This window comes from Nyctibius grandis, chromosome 29 (genome assembly GCF_013368605.1).
Source record: "Nyctibius grandis isolate bNycGra1 chromosome 29, bNycGra1.pri, whole genome shotgun sequence".
Classification (NCBI taxonomy): domain Eukaryota; kingdom Metazoa; phylum Chordata; class Aves; order Nyctibiiformes; family Nyctibiidae; genus Nyctibius; species Nyctibius grandis.
Genome location: NC_090686.1, coordinates 3,880,529 through 3,900,978, shown reverse-complemented (window position 1 = coordinate 3,900,978; position 20,450 = coordinate 3,880,529). Strand labels below are relative to the sequence as shown.

The 20,450-nt window shown below is 40.2% G+C and overlaps 1 protein-coding gene across 1 annotated transcript in view; it reads right to left on the bottom strand.

The window, feature by feature from the left end:
- The window catches only part of CFAP92 (cilia and flagella associated protein 92 (putative)), a 31,974-nt gene extending 17,096 nt beyond the window's left edge, over positions 1 to 14,878 (bottom strand). The window contains exons 1-8 of the mRNA XM_068419805.1: positions 14,812 to 14,878; positions 14,098 to 14,403; positions 13,093 to 13,289; positions 11,739 to 11,946; positions 10,195 to 10,326; positions 9,148 to 9,286; positions 2,897 to 3,060; positions 727 to 825 (exon numbers count right to left, since the gene is read on the bottom strand). Coding sequence (XP_068275906.1) covers positions 727 to 825; positions 2,897 to 3,060; positions 9,148 to 9,286; positions 10,195 to 10,326; positions 11,739 to 11,946; positions 13,093 to 13,289; positions 14,098 to 14,403; positions 14,812 to 14,878 — 1,312 coding nt within the window. The remainder of the gene's footprint in view (positions 1 to 726; positions 826 to 2,896; positions 3,061 to 9,147; positions 9,287 to 10,194; positions 10,327 to 11,738; positions 11,947 to 13,092; positions 13,290 to 14,097; positions 14,404 to 14,811) is intronic.
- Positions 14,879 to 20,450: the final 5,572 nt, after the last annotated feature.

Here is a 20,450-nt window from a genome sequence, read left to right as displayed (position 1 = left end):
TTTTAACTGCTTCAAATATTATTTATTTTTTACAGTAGGAAGAAAATAGTCCCCAAAGCAGTGTCAGAACCCCCACTTGGGCTAACTGCTGAAAGCACAGAGTTTATTTCTTTTTGAAGCTGCAAATACACAGTTTGCATAAACACAAAAATTAAAGCAGTTTAACAACTTTTCATTGTAATGAAACTGTTTGTTAAAGGTAAAGAAGCACCTTTAAACAAACTGGCTTCTCTGCAAGCAGCTTTGCCACATCCATACACTCAGCAGCTCAGTTCCATGCTGCGTGACATATCGCTATTTCTGTCTGCGTGCACAGGACAAAGGGGAGACTTAACTCACTACACACAAAACCGGGACAACATGTATTAATGATGAATGGTAATGTCGTTACAGTCAGAAAACCACAGAAATAACCCACTCTGACCAACATCCCACACATTCTAAATCAAACAGGATTCAAGAACGTAGAGGTATATGCTGATGGTGAACTACAATGCAGAGTTATTTTTGACATCCTGCCCTTCAGAGCACGCACACCTCTGAACACATGTCAGCCTCCCCCAGAACAAAACCAAATCCCAAACCTTTCTTAACCAGACAGCTTTTATCCCTAGGGAATTGCATGTTCTGGATCTTTCAAGACAGCTTCCACCTGGCAGCCCCACCAGCACAGGTGGTTCAGAGGAGGACGCATGTCGCTCCCTCCCTGCCCCAACAGTGTAATACCTGCGAGGAGAGGCATGAGATCTAACTGCAGCGAAGCAATGCCATAGTCCTTTGCCATGGTAGAATCAATGCTTCTTTTAGGACCAGAACCTCTTCTACCTGTATATAGAAGGCAGGGTTGGACTGAGTAGGAAGGAGGAAACATTTTGTTGCAATTAATCAAAGAAATAATTTAAAGTTTACTGCAGCAGGTGGCATAATTCAGTATCCTCCTTAGAAAAAGGTGTCGATTATACACTTTAACACCATCTTGGGCTAGTATTTCAATACGCTTAAAATACCATTGCACAGTCTGCTATACTATATATAAAATCCCTACTTTACGAGAAAGCTAAATTTGCAACAGCAAGCATGAGAAGTTCATGGAATTACCAAAATAAAATTTATCTTTGCCATCTTACTATTTTTCCCTTGCATATATACATTATGACACATATATGGTACTCTCTATGTATTCTATTGTTTCCAGAAACCTGTATTTTATAACTTTACATCTACAAAACAGGAATATTGTCATTCCTTTACCTCACAAGGATACCGGCAAGATAAACTCATTAGTATTTGTCATTTTCTTAGATGCTGAATAAATATTCCCAAAAGTCCTTTCGCCCAGATCCAGTCTTTACCCAACCAGTAAAAGCACAGCCAGTCCCAGCCTCAAGTGTTTAAATCCTAGTTTCAAATGTTTTCTCCAATCAGTTAACCAAGCAAGCACAGAATTTCAGCACAAGTAGTTTAACTTTGACAAAAAACGTAGCAAGTGAACACAGCAACTTAAAAAAAGAACTGCAGAAATATTTCTGCTGCTGGTCCTGGTTTATTATTCCTATTATAAAAGGAATGGCAGAATGCTTTAAGGACAAATTTAACACTCAAATGGAAAGAAAGAGAGGCATGCAATGTATATTACTGAAGTTTTATCTTTTAATAGCAACAGTAACGTGACAAGGAATATTAGCAGTACCAAAATTACACTGGGGAAAAACAGTCCACTGAATATAAGCAAAATGATAACCTGCATGGAGAACTCCCTACAGAGTGCATAACTGTTCATCAAAAGCTTGTAAATGAGAAATTCCAACTGCCTTGATTTTGAAAGACATAGCGTGTGGAAGTTTGCAAGATAATTGTGTAGAACTGATCATATAAGTCACGGGTGTCCAGGGCCACAGGAAAGAAAGACCAAACCAGAGCCAGAAGGTGAACAGAGCAGACGTGGTTCAGGGTTGAACTCTGCAAACACACCCCTGTGCCCTGTTTTGCATTAGTGTTTTCTTCACTGCTCTTCAAAAGGCCTGTCCATAAGAGCAGGAGCACCCAACTCTGCCACAGTGCACAGCAACAGAAAACAGCTGTCAAGGAAAGATGTGGTTCACACTATCGGTGCATTCACTTATTTTGATAGAACGATACTACAACTGAATGCTATCATTCGTGCCCGGCGATGGTGATTGATGAGCAAATGTACTTCCCCTAACGTGTACTGGGAGCAGTGTGTGCTGCAACCCTGTGATGCCGTGCTAGCTTTTGGCCAGACAAACATGCTATTTAACACGGGTCAGTTAATGGGTGCTCCAGCATCCATCGTTGCAGTGGTTATCATCTCCTCCCATCTTTCATACAGCCTTCATCAATTGTAAGCTGCAGATGAGAGAGCACCATATCACAGTGTGGGGCTGTGGTTTTTCATTTAACATAATGAGCAAGCAGTGGAAATAAAAATGGACTGTAAACCACAGATCAAAACCTGGCCTCTAGTGGAAAAAGCGATGCAGATGATAGGAAACAACAGCAGATTGATAATTTGGCAGTTGGAATAGTTGGTTTGGCTCCAACATTACTCTTTAACTGTTTTACAAACTTCATCATTGCGTACCCAAGGTCCTTGCAAATATGCATCACTTTACCCCTGGAACACTCCAAGGGGCAGAAAAGGACCACCACCATCCCTGCTTCACACTACTAGCTAAGGAAACTGGAAACGGAAGTTTTATTAGCTGCTGAAGAAACACAGAAAGCTCATGGCAGAGCCAGGACTAAAGTACAGGTCCCATAACTCTTTTTTTTTGTTTTCACCTTGCATTCTTAAAAAAAAAAAAGAAAAAAAGAAGATAAACAGAATTTCATATCTACTTTTAAAACGTAGTCCATAGTTCCATCCAGAACTTACCATTTGTGATGGCTGTTTTGCCTGCTCCATATGTCACAACTCCCACATTATCATATGTTTTCTCAGTTTCTTTTGAAGTTGAATTAACTGGAGCAGCAGCAACTGTTTTCTGCTTCCGAAGTCCAGCCTTATCCAGAAATCTTTTTTTTGCAACTACCACAGTTCTGAAAACATCAAAAAGAGTTGGAGTTATTTAAGAAATGTGGAAAATAAAAAAAATAAATCCCTGCCATGCTAATGATTCCACCAAAACAATTTCTTTTTCAAAACAAAATTTCAAGTCTAAAGGAGCTCAACTGCCAGAATAGAAATGTAAAGGAGATCAAAAAGGAAATCAACAGAACACACGGTCCTTCTCTTCTGAGTGAGAGACCAAGTACCTGGAGAGATGGATGAAGTAAAACATCTTGTAATATATATACTACAATACCTTACTTACAGATTTTTCTGTACATCTGCTTTGCTTTTTGAAGAGAAATATATCTGTTCTATTACTGTTCACATTTGGTATATGCTGTAACACAACTACAGACAGACCAGAAAGCTAAAATTAATACAGTTTTGCTCTATTATAGGAGCAACTGCCTTCTCGGGGGGAAAACGCAGCTAGGAATGCTGTCACTTTGTGTCAGCATTAACAGGCTTCCCAAGCTTTGTAATACCAGCCACTGCTGTAAATGATTCTTCACAAGATATCACACATTTTATTCCCTAAAGTACACACATTCCTTACAAATTTGACATATTGTTGCTGCTGAAAAATGAGTATTAATCAGAAACAACAGAAAAGCCTGTTTAACAGAGATGAATCTCACTGCATTTTAAATCTCCTAAACAAACAATTTTGTCGTCCCTGTCTTCAGATCCCTGTTATATATTGTACCTGGAGGGCAGTAGTACAAGACATACCACAGCAAAATTGTTTTATCAGTGAAGAATGCATTCAGCCCTAAAGATTCCTCACAAAGCGGTGACAGAAATGTTGGTAGAATCTTATATGCAATGTCTGTCCAACAAATTTTTACATCAGTAGTCATAAAAACTGGTCGTTGTTTTGCTTGGCTTTATAGGCATGATTTATAACAACAGGAGTTTGAAAACAAAGGCATTTGATGATGTTTTGAGGGCGACAATATTTAATAATGAAATAACCATAGTCCAACATATCTAGACAGATGCATGCAGTCTATTACACATATATTATGACACTTTTTTTTCAAGACTTTAACCTAACAAACATTTTATTGCTAATAACATAGGCTACAAGAACTGCATGTCCTCTAGTCATCTCTGAGCACAACTAGTATCATATGCTTGGGACACAAAGTACAGCTCTCCCTGACTACTGCTCCCATAGCTTCTCACAATGACTGGTGAGACCACAGGATTTCTGGTGCTGAATACTGTCTCCAGATTATCATATTCAATCTACAGCATTTTCTCTCAGATTTATTAATATGTGCAACATCTTCCCCTTATCATTGGCATTAAATCTTTCAAACATCCTTTCTTCCTCCTCCTCCCAGGAATTTTAATCTCAGAGGTCTAAGTTCTTCAGCTGCTCCACGATTATTTTAATTCAGACAAGCATCCATGCAGTGAGCAACAAATCAAGACTGTGGCTGTGAAGCTTGAAGCAATGTATGTTTCTAGCACTAAAAATAATAATTCATTACCCAGGTTAAGACAAGCATTTCCCAAATAACTCTACCTATCCCCAGAGATGTTTCAAAAAGGACTGCAATAATAGCTGGGAGTGGGGAGAGAGAAGGGTTTTTTTGTGTGGTTTTGTAGCACTAAAAGTGATCAACATTAAAAATACAGCTGAGATCTTTGTATTCCTATAAAAACACACTCAAAATTGTTAATATATGTAACATTAAGTAAGTAGTGAATGACAGACTGTCAAAATAATTGCTTTGGGAACAAATAATCTAAATAAAAGTTTACATGTGGCTTTATAAGTAAACCATCACGCTAAGAAAAAGACCAGACCTGCTAAAACTAAAACCAATAAGGCTGTTTCATTTGCCTCAATAAAAAAGAAAATAAATAAATCCCTGCACAGAGTCAGAGGCCCTAGAGACCATCGCTATATACAGGAACCTCCAGGTGTTGGGAATAAATGAAGGACATGTACTGTGGAGTTCATGGAGGTAACACGGAATTTATTGTTGGATTTGTTGGAAACCTCCCCAGTGCAGACTGAAAAGGCACAGAGGATAATCAGACCATATGCGGGCAGTTAGAGCAGTATTAATAATTTTTCTGGAACCAATTTGAGAGAAGAAATGCAGCATACAATTCTTGTGACTATCCTACTTCCTGGCTGTAGACTTTTAACATAAAATGAGGGAAGAAGGAAGCTGATTCTTTAGAAAAAAATACTATTTTTCAGGTGCACAAAGGAGCAGCAAAACTTTGCCAAGAATAAAACGGGTAAAATATAACTTCCTGAATCTCAGATTTGCTTTCAGAGTGAACATGTAGGCTGCTTGTCAGCACAAGTCCTCCACAAGGAATGACCATTACGATAATAATAGTTCTTTGAACATGAAGCTAGAAAGAAACACCACCACAGCCACAATACAGGTGGAATGAGAATGTTCAGGTATATGAAAGAGCAACAGTGATGCACGTAGAGATAAAATATTAATTGATTTTATCCTGTTTGAGCTTCACTTTGAAGAAGTAAATTTTTCCAGAACTAATATTCTGATAAACATTCTTACACAGCTCTTGTGTCATTAGACTGTTACACCTCTAAATATGTTCCCAATAATGATTTTGGGGGTTTTTAGAAAACTATTACAATATTTCTACCTAAAAAGGATTTCTATTCCAATTAATCTGTACTAAAAGTACACGCATGAAGACTAAACACATGCTCCTAATTTTGCAAAATACTGATCTTATTTGTTCATGTTTCACCAGAATTTTGTTCCTGGCATGACAGTACAAATGCATGCAAGGGAACAGCAACAGCATAAGGAAATACACTGTCAGATTAAACTGAAAAAATATCCTTCAAATATCCTTATACTTCAGCAACAAAGATGCTTATGAAATGCAGAGCAAGTCCAAAGTAAGGTAATGCCCTGGAGTTCCACATGAAATCTTACACAACACGGACACTCATCTTTGAGCAGAAAGGATGTTGTGCTCACGGGACACAGAGGAGCAACAATTCACATTCTGAGTTACAGAGCAAGATTTCACCAGTGCTATTTTTGGAGAAAAAAACGTACTTAGTTTCAACAGCACTAACTCACATTTGCAGTATCTCCTCCCATAAGCAATTAACAAATAAAATCCCATTCCAAAGGTTGTTTTTATCATTTCTATTATCACAAACAGATACATAAGATATAATAAACACACTAGCCCAACTGATCCTAGCAGTTATGAAGCTTCAGAGGAGCCCATTTTATTTTATTATGCAATCACACGGTATTTACTACAATTTTCTACAATTTTAGAGGGTTACCTGCCAATTGTTAGAAATTCACCACTGAAAACTATTAAAACAAATGACGTATTACACCAAAAGAGTGCCTAACTGTTCCTAAAAGCAGAACAGAACAAATAGGGAATTATGCTACTACAGCAGCAGAAACTCAGGATTACCTTAATTGCTTTAGAAAATTACCTCATGGTAATTTGACCCAATACAAATTCATAGTTATAGAGTTGATTCGTTGAGCTCACAAGCCAGCAAAGCCTGCTCTGCCAGCAACTGCTGACCTCCAACCTTCCAAAAAGAATGAGGTACCCTGAACACCACCACTCCTCACTCTTGCCACTGCCTCACTTTCCGTTGAGCAACTAGCAGCAGAGTAACTCCTAGCTCCTCCTGCGTCTGGTCTCTCTGACACTATCTTATCCCACAAATCTGAAGTCAAAAGGTACAGGTGAACAGAAGAGAAAACACACAAACAAGTAAGCTAAGGAAAGTTTGTTATTTTACATTAATAGCTACTTCACCCCAAATTTACTATCACAAAGGGATCTTGATGCTTTTGCTCCTTTCCTATAACCACTAGTCATGGGTGCAAAAAGCAGGAGTTAACCGCTTCTGAAACCACGGTATAATTATAACACATTTTAAAAAACCACAGATACTGTAAAACAATTACATCTCTTCAGCTGCATTTTCAACACATGAATATTTCCCAATGCAAGTGCAACATTCTTACCTCACTGTGCCTAAGTGGTCTGTCCTCGATGGACGTGGCAAACCGTAATTAGATGTTGCTGCTCCATTCAGATCAGTTTCTTCTGCTGAATTAAAATAGGTTTTACATTCGTTATTAAGTATTTCTATGTTTTGATAACCCCATAAGAGTAACAAAATGCATCCGTAAAGCTCTAGGAAAACGTGGCGAGAAGTCTTATGCAAGCTGTATTTGTAACTCAAAACCACAATCAATTTTTGTCTGTCTGTCAAGGATGAGTTTGAACAAGCCTAAAATGTATAAAATAAAATAAAATAAATAAAAATAAAACATATTTTCCAGGGGCTTTGAGAAATCATGCAGAGGCACTAAAACATTATGAAGTCATACTTTATTTTCTAGAAAACTAAGTTCCATGGTGATTATCATGCTGCAGTTTAAAATAAAACTAGGAATGAACAAGTAATTAAAATGAGGTGAGAATATCCAAATAATATTTTGCTAGCACTGAATGTCCTATCTGTACTTAAGTAGGTCCTGATGTCAGTAACATCTCAATGCATGAAAGACTGCATACATAAGAAGTCATACATTACTTTTGCTTATTGATTTTAATAAACTCTTCCAATTGCTATCCTAGTGAACAGTCACCAAAAAAAAAGTAATGTTAACAGCGTCCAGATCTCTTACACAATGTGTAGAAATGTCCAGATTTTAGTCAATGTTTCATATATGCCACAAAGTAGGGTATGCTACACCTAACTGTCTTCAGATGTCATTTAATTACAGAAAAACACTCTACAGTCACAGATTTCAGTGTTAATTACTCAACACTTAGCCTCACAACTGCTCAGCCTTAATCACAGTGAGGTGTAGGTCTTAATCACAGTGAGATTAGAGCAAATCAACATTGTATGAATGGCAGGGAGAATTTGCACTTGAATAGCTGAATATGTTCCACACAGTAAAGGACAAAATTCAGCATTATCTGAAGATGAAGCAATGCAGTCTTAGGTTTTTACCTGGCTATAAGCAGGATACTGAGAAACTGTAACTACTTACCTGTTTTACGGAGCACAAGTACTGGTACACCCAACAGAGCACACAGTTTTTCAAAGTCAGTGAAAAGAAACATAAAGAGACCTTCCAGACATTCCTTTCTTCCTTAACACAGGATGGGTTAGCATGCAGGATAAACACTGGCGTTTTTCCATTCATCTGAACTGGAAGCTATGTCCTGTCCTTTATCTCCTTGAACACACTTTCTACCTTTGCAGACTTCAACATTTGGTCCATAGATCCTCTGTGGGCCCATCACTAGATGGCACTACCACCAAAATATAGGTGCCTTCTGCCAGCCTTATTACACCAGGGATTAATCTACTCCTACTTCAATGGCACATGTCATTAATCATTAGAAAAAACAAAAAAAATTTAAAAAAGATAACCAGCTGAAGCTGGTGACACAGTGCTCCCCAACACAGTGTAAGCAGCCTTGCAGCAGATGCTAATATAGGAGGAAATCCCATTATCTGCTGAATCCCCAGCACCTTACTGCAGTAACACGGTTTCCTTTTGGATAACTCTATCTAAATACTTGTCAAGTCCATTCGTGCTTGTAGATCTAACAAAATCACAGGCATAACACAGAGTGAGGTCCTAGCTGTTAGTTTTGTTTTCTGCATAAAAGTCTGAAACGAAGGAAAAAACAAACAAAACGAACAAGCAAACATTTTGTTTGCATTTTCACAAGATTACTGAAGTCAAAATAAAGTTTCATAATAATTGCTTTCCAATACTTTTTGGATATTTTTTCTTCATAAAAACATTCTATGAGAACAACTATTAAATTGCAAGGCCAACTGCCTAAAAGCAGAAATTTTCAAAATAAAAGCTCTGTGCTGCTTGAGTTCAGCCCTTTGGTACATACGTGTATCCAAGACCTCAGATGATGATTAAACACGCTTTGCCATGACCCTCTGCCCCAGGCAGCACGCTATCCTTCATGTGTAGCTCAAGGAAAGAGCATTTCAAAAGCTGGCTTTTTCCTACTGCACAATGCAGGTCTCAAAGTACCCAAGCAGTGACCCTGGTGTAGCAAAAGAATTACTGGTCCTCCTAGAGAGTTCTGTAACACTCATTGCTACAGTATCTGTTTGCTTTCTCAACTTCAACGCTTTCTGTAACAGGTCAAATATTATCTCCATTGTGGAGACTGAAAATCAAAGTACAAAAAAACGAGGCAAAGTTTTCATTAGCCTTGGTGGCCCAGCTGGAAAGCCATGGACCTAACCTTTTCAGAATTCTCAGCATTATATATTTATTTTACTTTCCATTAATGAAGTTTTCATTCATTTGCTATTGATCTCAGCTGCTGCTGTGAGCTCTCAAGCCCCACGGCTCTCCAGCTAGGCACGGTGCTTGCTGAGCTCCCAGCAGAGCGCCCTGCACAGCTGCTCAGTTCAACAGTGCCCAGGCGCAGAGAAACCCCCGCGTTCCAGTGAACAGACCTGGACAGGGCTCCAAAAGGGACAAGGAAAGCTAGCAGCAGGGTTTAAGAAGACTACACACACTGCCTCTAGAGGAGAACTCGACACAAGGCCAGATTTTGTTGGTATTTGCAGCAGTATTGCAGCGAGTTCTCAGCTGGCACAAGGCAAGGCCAGGTTACAAACTGAGCACATTTGGGATCCCCCCAATGTCAGGAATAAACCTTCACACTTCTCCATGAACCAGCAATCCAAAGGAAATGTGACACTCTGCTACTGGATTCCAGACACTTGCCAACAGCAGAGAACCAGCAAGAATCCGGGAACTGAGGTTCTAGTCATGGCTCTAGATGTTAATGCAATCACTTACAAACACGAAGCAGCAGCAAACCCCGATGCTTTTTTCTGGAGTCCCTTAAAAACTTTCTGTGAGCCAGCTAAATCTCTTTTCTGTCCCTCTTCTATTCCAAGGCTATTAAAAACTTATTCTAGCTATAATACCTGCAGTCTTCCTGCAACACCTTGTTCCCTCAGTAGATTCCTCACTCCTGTTCCTGCTGGCTCACTACTCCAGGTGCCATTGCACCCCCCTCCTTTTCACCCATAAGCCAGTTCAGTTTTCATATTGGTGTACCTTCAACAGGAAGGGCTGAAGACTCCTCCTGTGCCTTGGATTCCTTTGCTGCCTTGATTTTTGTACAGCTGGGTGCTGGCTGACTCTCTTCAAAGTATTTTCTTTGCAATAGCACCGCGTGTTTTACTACATCTATCAGGAAAAAAAATTTAAAATAAAATAAATTCCCTGGTTTAGACTTCATTGCTTAGCCTGTTTGGGCCACTCAGATTTTGAACAATGATTTTCCCACTGCACATCCTCCCCTTTTCCTACTATGTATGTATATACACTCTTAGACTTCAGTTCTGTTCAGCTGGAGATGAAAGTCACCAGAGTTACTGAGATTTACCTCAAAGGCCACAGAAGAATCTAGCATAACATACTCTCCCTGTGTACTGCACAACAGTACATATTCAGAAGGAAATACTGGGGCAGCTGGGGCTTGAGGGACCTCCCAGAATACTGGGCCTGCAGAGAAGGCACAGCCCTGGCAGTGAGCTGAGGGGACTCCTCCATCCAGACTCTTCTGAAAGCGTGGAACAAGGAAGGAAAGCTGTTAAACCTTTGTCTTGTCTTCCTCCTGTTGCTAAAACGTAAGGCTGCTATCGAGAAAATACTGAACTACAAACAAGTTTCCATTCCTCAACAACAGCTACTCAGGTGCTCAACCTATCTTAAAGAGCCAAACCAAATGCTGCCAGAATTTTCCACCAATTGCAAACCCTATTTAGTGGCAATATGCTGATATCATATCTGAGCAAACATTTGCTTTATTGGTATCAGTTCAATCAAAAGAAACCCAACCCTGTATTAACTAGCATTTGAAATCTTATAACTTCATCGAATCTCTATCCACTGATACACATGGGAAAGAAAGAACAATTACAGTATTCTACTACAAATTATGCATATTTTAATAGTAAAATTAATGCTAACAGTATTTCCAGGCCATCAGAACAAAGGATACCCCATTTCCTATAGGTTTCATCTCATGTTTATTTCTCTGGTATTTATTAAGGACTGAGATTTCATTTCATACATGTCTATAAGAGCCCTAACAAGTTCTCTCTCCTCTAATGAAATTAACTCAACTAGTAAAAATTAACTATAAATTATAAAATAACTGTCTTCAAAACCACTGATCTTCAAGCTAGTGTGGCCAAAATTTATGAATAGATTCAAGTCCTTGGGTTGTGGGAGACAAGGGGGCGAAGGTGAAACAGAAAGATGCACAGCATAAAAACGTGGCTGTACAAGTTTTGCTTCTTCTCAGGACAACAAAAAGAAAAATCAATCTTTGAAAAATGAATACATTCATTACACCCCACAGACTCAAATAACTCGTTAGTTTTCAAAGGTTCAGGTATACAGGCCTAATTATATTTTCCTGCCATCAAAATTTTCAGAAACTGACTCATGCATTCGTTAAAACACAAACAAGTAGGAATTATTTTAGTGGGAATGACATAAGAATGTCAAATAATCTCAACAGTAACTTATCAATAGGTGCAGTCACAATTTCAAGATAGGTTTTACAACGTGCCTGTTTGCATCAGACTTACCAACAGCCTCATCATCCCCTTCTACTGGAGAAATGACGTTTGGCTCACTACGCTTTGCTTTTGAGGAAACTTTGTCCTTGGAATCCCAGATTTTTAAAATTATTCTGTGATCTTTTAGTTTGATTAGATATTCATTAGTGACATTAATATCAATGCTATCGTCCCATGATATCCACATCTTGCCATTTTCAAGCCATGGTGTAATAGCCTATTAAAACAAAAGATGAAAATCTTCACAGGAGCTGACCAGCACTGAAGAACTTGTATTCACATGCTGACCACTATCACCACTGCTCTCAAACTGTACATTTCTTATTTCTCCAGCTTGTGTTGGGTCTTACACGACTCCCCCTTGCTGTGTCAGAGCAGCATATTTTGTTGGATTTGGAAAAAGTAATCTTAACAAGTCAAGGTCTGACACGAAGACCTGAGGTAAGACCAAACAGCAACTGAGCTGTTGCTCAGCATGAGATTGTGGACCGAGGACTTAGCAGAATACTGTAAAAGCAAATATATACACTTTAAAATGCTGAATTGGTATTTACAAAATTAAAGCACCAGGACTAAACTTCACATCTATATGCTGGTAAGCTGTAAGAACAAAGCACTCATCAGAGTTGCCAATATAACACGTTTCAACCAGCAGCTTTGCAAGTGCATTCTGTTCAATAAAAACATTGAACTGATACTCAGAAGAAGTGCAAAGCAAGCAAAGAGGGTCATTAGAAGGATCGTTGTGCAAAGACAACACCTGAGAGTATACAGGTTGCTTTAAAATCAACAGTCTCTCTCTTTCAAAAAAAAAGTAATTATTTTAGCATCAACTTTTTAGAAATAATTTCTTAACAAACCAAGGTGCATTCAAAACAATATATCCAATTTTTAGGTTCCTGACTTTGGATGTGCGGGATTCAGTTAGATGTGTCTAAATAAAACAAAATTTGTAACATTCTTCAAGTACCTTAAAAAACTTTTTCTCCTCAACAAAGATCAGAGGCACAAATTTCATTCTTTTCTTCATTGTTAATAAAATTGATAGTTGTTTTCAAATATTATTATCTTGGTATTTGAAAGATAAAAGCTATAATCCCAAGTAAACTGATCATCTATAGGAAAATAAAAGTAAAATACTCTGAAATCCACCAGCCTCTTACTACAAATGTAGGAAGTTACTGCTGATCTGGACTAGCAGAGTCGAGTTCTGTCCTTGATATTTGTTCTATATCTGTGTGTGCAGGTAAGGCCTAAGCAGCTGTTTAAACAATATGTAACTACCATCACTGCATATCTGAAAACATCCTCCCACCTTCTGCATATGACATTTTGGATTATTTAGTTTTATTGTATCTTTTACCTTAGAATCAGATTCTGTAAATAGCTCTGCAGCCCCCCCAGCCACCACCAAATCTGGTTGTCTAGGTACGAGGTCATCTGGCAGAAGGAAGTACTCAATGTGATAGAAACGTCGCATTCGTGCAGTAGCTCCCGATTCAGGAACTCGAATTCTCTCTTCTTGCGTATCAGAGGGATTGGGTTTCTTTCGCTTTTCTCCTAGAGAGAATATTAGAATTATTTGGAAGCATTGAATGTTATCAAAGACGATACTTTCAGGGGGAATTAATGCTCTCTGCAGTGACCAAATGGTAACAGGCATTCCAGTGCGACAACAGAAAAATGATCGACTGAACACGGATGACTGCTGAACATGAAACTCTTATCCCAGTGCCCAACCCTGCAATTCTCACCCAGGTTTAATTATCGTAACGGTCCATAAAGCTCCCAGAACTCCCCCCTTCGTCCTCTCTTCCTGTGGCATGATGTCCAGCGATTGCAGTTCCCAAGGCACAGATGTCCTGTTACCCAGGTGACTTCCATAAAGCGCAGTTCCACACTGCTCAGGGGAAGGCTGAATGTACCTGCTCCTGCTACACCCAAACACCCCTACGCCACTGGAGAATACACCTCATCTGTTGAACAGCTGCTACCTTCTCCTAAAATGACAACACCACCTTTAAACTACCCAAAATCATAATTATCCAAGTTGAGTATATACGCCAAAAAACTACCTTTATTTTCATTATTAGGCAGTGACTGATTAATAAGCACCAGCTAAGATCATCAACTTGAATAACTGTGACTACTGAGGAGTCAGCAATCAGGAAAGGTCACAGTGACAATCACCCAATGACAAAAGGCTCCCATGTCCCACTGTCCTTTTCTTGAGCAATCTACCCAGGAAAATTCAGATTGACTAACACCTTTTCTAACACCACCTCCTTAAACCACCCAGGACTCTGCCACACAAACTCATGAAGCAATAAAAGAAGGGTTCTTAGGAAAACCGGTATCAGGTGCTTACCTGTAGACAGGACAGGGATAGCTAGTGAGACTGTGAACGTGCAGGTCACAGTATGGGAGCCCTCCAGTTCCACCGAAGGTTTTTCAGACAGAAGGATCCTGCTGCTTCCACCCTCTGGGGTCAGATGTCCATCACCCTCAAGCACCTCTAGGTTTTCAGTTTCAAAAGTGCTTTCAGAGCAGACTGTGTTCAAGTCTGTCATCTCTCCTCTATCATCTTCCTCCACGTCCTCTTCTTCCAGCGCCTTTGAATTCTCGTGCTTTTGGTTTGCCATGTTGCTGTGACGTCTGACAATGGACTCAACGGCTACGGAACAAGACAAAGAGCTTTATTTTAGTGCTGAAATAAAAATCCCTACTAGAACCAAAGCAGAAGCAAGGAAGGATAGCATGAAGAAGCCCAAAATTCCCATTTCAAAAATGCTTTCAAAGTCCATAACACATATACTCAGCAGATTAATTTTGGGCGCAGGGGCAATCCCCACAAAACCCTCCAAGTGACAGGGCAGGGTAACAGCGCGTCGCTGCGTTCAGCAAACCGCAACACAGCGCTAAAAGAAGTGAAAAGGGGGGATGCCATCTGAGGCTATAAACTGCGGGTTTCTTGCCTCACTGCAGAAGACAGTCCAAATTACAGCTGTACTTTTACAAATCTGAACATTTAGAAAGCTCTGCCACATAAACCTGGAATTAAAACCCCCCAAAATGCAATCACATTCCCTTTCAAACGCCTGCAATTTTTCTTCCCCATTGGATAAATTTGTGTTTGTTGTCTTGAACATCGACGATATTTATGGTAGAGTGGGCAAAGGCATGAGACAAGGATTGTCTACAATCAGTAGTACGTAATTAATGGTGCACGCAGCTAAGTAATCAAGGCAATGTCTAAGTGTGTTCACTTGTCAGTAATTTGAAGAGCACAATCATCCAAACGACTCAGCAGAAATGATAAAAAACCAAACAGAGAAATATGCTTTTCGGAGACAGTAACATGGGATTATCTACACACCGAACCACTAAGCAGTAAACCAGTGTGAATTCAGGCACACCAGTTATTCACTAACTCCCTTTCAGAGACTCAGATTGACTAAACTATAACTAACATTTCATGTACGCACAACTTGATATCAACTTCCCCTTCCTTAGACAGCAGCAAAACCATTACAGGATTAGTTCAACAATTCTACACCAAATAATAATTCTTTTGTCTTCTTGCACAAACCACACCCCCTATTTTTCATATGCACAGCTCAGTATTTAAGCCCACTTCAGTCCATTTAGTTTGACAAGATTTCACACAATTGGGGTGAAAAAGAGTGGGACGATTCATTTCCCAGATTTCGGTTCTCTTCCTTTTCCCACGTGATTATGTCTCACAACCCATCATTAGGAACTTAGGCTATCCCAATTGTCTGAGAAAAAGCAGCTGAGTGGAAATTAAAATGCCAATGGAATAACACATGATTGTCATGAAACACTTTCCTGACGGATAAAAGCTTCAACATTTCAAGGCGTATTCTATGAACGAAAGAATACACAGATTCCTGTGTGCCATTCCCATACCTGCTGGTGCCTTCACGCATGGGGTCTGGTAAATCTCTTTCAGGCAAACACAATGAGAGCACCTGAATTTTTCCCACAAAACTGAAAAGCCCATAAAAGCCCAGAAGGATCCCAATCTTAACATGATTCAACAGTTTGGTGCTCCTTTCACCCCTAAGCTAGATCAAGACGCAAGTCCTAGATGCCAGCCTTCCACTTCAGCCCTCAGACTGAAAGTGCTGTAGATACACCTGCTGGGTACCTACCAGACTGGGCCGCATCCAAACCGCAACACTTCTGGTTTATACACAGCTGTGAGGAAATAAAAGGCTGTGGACAGTGTGTCATATCTTCCTCAGGACCACCAGTTGCACTGCCTGCACGCTGACCCTGCAGGCAGGAGACCCATGTCTACTTCTTCCCTTCCCTGAGGCCTTGCTGCACCTGCATCTTCTGACCATCAGGAGCAAGACCTAGCTGACTACCAGGGCTGTGCCTTAGGCAGAGCACAGGGACATTTTCCACTCTTTCTGATGAAACTGTACCATTGTGAAAGGAGTTCAAGATTTGCTGGGCTCAATAGGAAAAGAGAGTCTTAAGATCTACCATGGTTTATTGAAAGAGCACGAAGAGTCTCAGCAAGCAGGGAACAGGACACACACTCCCCATTTGCTGGCAGGCCAGAAACTCATACTCACGACTCCTCTCAGGCAAACGCTCGGGGCTGTGAATCCTCAGCAAAGTGCGTAAAACCTCAGAACAACAAGGAGTAGGGGACACCCATGTTCTCCTTATCACCTAACTCTACGCAGCTCTCTGCCCAGCATGCCATTTTGCAGGACTGTACACTAAGATGTCCAACTTACCCCTAAGGAAACTGATTCTGTTTTTCCAGGGACTTCAGGTTCTAGATGTCATAGGAATGGCCAGACGGACACAAAATGGGTCTCAACACCAAGGCTGAAGCTTCCATCGCCCTCCTTGCATCTGCTCCTTACAGTCACTGTACCTCTATTCCCTCACCTGTACACACAGACTTAGCAATCTCTGGTCTTTACGAATATCTAGGAGAAAAAGTGCTCTAAAAAGGCTAAATCTAAATAATACCCATTTATCCTGAGAATCTACAGTCTAACTTACAGCAGAAATTAAGACAGCATCAGTGTTTTAGAAAGAAAATATTTTTCTGAAGTAATTTAGATACATATTCTTAACGGGAGTCAAAAGCTTGTAGCAGAGGCTCGGATCACATCTGCTCCCTACAGCCTGCCCAGGAACTGCTGGCAAACTTATCAGCTAGAGAAAGGAGCCAGGAGTAGTACTGACTGAAGCACTACAAGTCAGACCCTGGTCTCACTTATCCTATTGTGAATTTCCAATTTTCCCCCTCTGTTTACTCCAAAATTTGTTCATTAAGAAAAAGAAACATTTACCCCATGAGCACCACTAAATAAAAGTTGAAAGCAGTAGATTTCTCTTTTCTAATTACTGTAGAAGAGCCTTAAAACTGTTCCAGATGCTGAACAGCTAAGAAATGTCAAATACACCACCTGGCTATTCAGCGAGCTGCAGCTGTTCCTTCTGCAGACTCCATAACACGTCATTTCTTCCCTTTAAATACCTTACGCCAAGAGAAAGACCACAATCTAATTAGTAATATCACTCAGGATACAAACCAAGTTGCAGTTCGGTAAGGTCTTGTGTTAACCCCACTGGTTTCCCATTCAGCTCCACAGCAAGAGAGGCTCCGGACACCAGTTCTTGTCCATTTTTAACACATTTTCCCCATGTTCAGAAGCTTACTAAGGTTCCCTGTATTCGTTACTGAAACTCTTTCCTTTATCCACCCAATACGCTCTTTACGTCACCAAACACACAGAACATCTTTACTGCCTTTCGCACCGTTTGTCAGAATTACCTACACACTCCCGTACATCTCAAACCTTGTCCGTGTAAGTATGGAATGAAAACACACTGCGGGCAGGAGCACAACTACACGGCAGATTGGGACCTTCAATTACATTTTTCCTTCTTTGGCTTATGTGTACACAGAGCTGTCCCAGTACGCTGGACCTACCAAACAAAAAGACAACGCCCAGCATTTTTGGAGTGGCGAGTAACCTCAAGAACACGCCAAGAACAACGCTGCACCACTAATATTATTTTAACTCATCTCTGAAGTTCCTTGTGAAAGCAACTGTTTCAGAAACAACAATTCTAAAAGGATCGATAACATCACAGGATGACTTTGTTGGAAAGGGGTTGGAAAACAAATTTTAGGTACTTAGCACTACATTTTCACTTTTCTCCTTGATAGCAGAAAGTCTGGCAGGAATAATTATTTTTTTTTCCTGTAATGAAGTGATCTTTCTGGCAAGCTGAGCATCTCCCACAGCCCTGCAGTTCTGGCTGGCTCTGTGTACTGAAGGACAACCCACCCCACAAATGGGAGCAGACTACTGATATCCTGCAGCGTCAAACATTAATGCAAACTGTGCTGATCCTCAGTCCTGCAACACATATGAGCCATGAAATAAAATACAACTATAGTTAATTTAAGCTCAAGCCATTTTTTTCTACAAACGTAGTTTACATGTCTTAACTAATCCCACGGCTACCTAATACAACTTAAAACATTCCATCAGTTATGTCGGCAAACAAGCTTAAGTCTGATCGTGGCACCTTTTAACCTCTTAAAATAAAAATATCCAGTTAAGTAATTTCAAAAGCAGTATTTTAAATATACTTCTAATCTCCAACTGTTACCACAAGACTGTAGAAAGAGCCACTCCGTTCAGATCTTTCTTTCCTCAATTGGGACTCCCTTCAAGTGCTGGAGTGCACTACCAGAACTGGGAACAACTTAGGAAGGAAAAAGTCCTTGAATACTTCATAAAATGTTGCCATCTCTCTGAGCAGGTATAAATAAGTCAAGGAACACGCAAACCTTGTCTAGGTCAGGAGTAAAGTTTTAGTCTTGCTATAGACGGGAGTAAATACAAGAGTTACTGTAATTACACTGTGACAGGCTTCTCTGTACTCTGATATCAGAAGCACTGCACTGGAGAAAAGGTTACGTGTGGAGCAACGTGTGGTTTAGTTTTAAAGGAAAGCAGGCTGCAAAAGGCAAGTTTACTTCTACCAGACCCAAGCCCCTTGTCACAGGGAGGCTGAAGCGACATTTAAGATTTCTCCTGGTCCAACTGTTTTCGCTGTTGTCTAATGTTTCAAAGTCTTGGGTTGGGTGGTTGTTTTTTAAGAAAACATGGTGCAAAATCCAACGGTCCCGCAGTCGGAGCTTTTCATGAAAAATCAAACAAAATCCAGTGGCCGAAGGTTTGGGGTGTTTTGCTGGTGTCAAGTATCTGCTTTCAGAGATGAAAGTCTGGTGAACGTGAATTGACATCATTCTGACATTCTCATTTCCCTGTTACAGGGTAACACAGACAGCCAAAGATTTGCCATGCCATTTTATGTCCTTCACTCTTTCAAACCAGAAGCCCAGCAGATGGGCAACGAGGAATTCAACAGAGGCCCAAATGCTCTTCTGCCCAGAGACACCACCAAGAAACCCAACTGGAAACCGTAGGTGCTAAAGTAAAATTTACACTGACAGGTTTATAGCCTGGTAAAGATTCTGTCAGCCTTTACATCAATTATTTCCACTCGATAAATATTTTTACAATTGAAACTAGCTAGACCAAAACAAGTTTAGACTCTTGCATTGTCTGACTCCAGGACCTTGATGCTTTAGTTGGTGTTTGGGGTCAGTCGGTTTGGTGTGTGTGGATAACAGATGCGGATTTACATAGTATCTGCTAAAAACATTCAAGGTCTATGTTTTTGTCTTTCCTATCTCTTTCTGGTGCTGTATTACAGAATCACAGAATCAACCAGGTTGGAAGAGACCTCAGGGATCGAGTCCAACCATTACAGGGACATTTTGACCCTAAGTCAATTTCTTGCATTAATAACATTATCAGACTATGAAATCTAAAGTTTTATAGGTATACATGGCTGTAAGAGTGAATAAAGAATATATACATATATGTTACCCAAGAAAAAACCTATCACTTCATCCAGTCACTCCCCAAGTCAATCAAAAATGTAAGTTACAAGTTACGTATCACTTCAAACAAGAGAAAAATGGGATAAATGCTCTTTAAAGGTACAAGAATACATCAAAAAACTCCACTGAAAAAACCCTGAAGTAAACCCATGAGCTGGACAGGAGATTCCTAATGACTCCAAAGAGGTCCTAATGCATAGCCAAAAAGTGACAAAAATCACTTCTTTGGAAAGCTCAGTCATTTGAACCAGTTTAACGTTACAGTTTAACATTTAACCACTTTAACGTTGATTCATCTCTACCACAAACTACTTAACAAACACTTACTGATACCATAAAGATGCCACATCTACAGAGGTGAAGAAACCTGAGCAAGCAAACATAAAGATGACCAACTTTTAAGTACATTAGTTTCATGAATGTAGTGGGACCACTCACTCCTCCACAAGTGGTACTTGTCGAACTGGATTCTGCGATGCTATGCTTTTGCTCACGTTGAAAAAGAACCAGAAAGAAGTTAGTTAAGAAGTCAGAAACGAACTCTGAGCTCAGGTTTGGCTCAAACCCTTTTCCTGACAGACAAACGGAGCCGGGTGGCACCTGCCTGCTCTGCCCGGTGAACCCCGCAGGGCCCGGGGGCCGCAGGCAGGGGACGGCCCTCGGCCACCGCTCCCCGTTGAGGGGGAAGCCTAAAACTCCACGTCGGGAAGCGGCCGGGGGGGAAAGAGACCCCGCCACGGGGG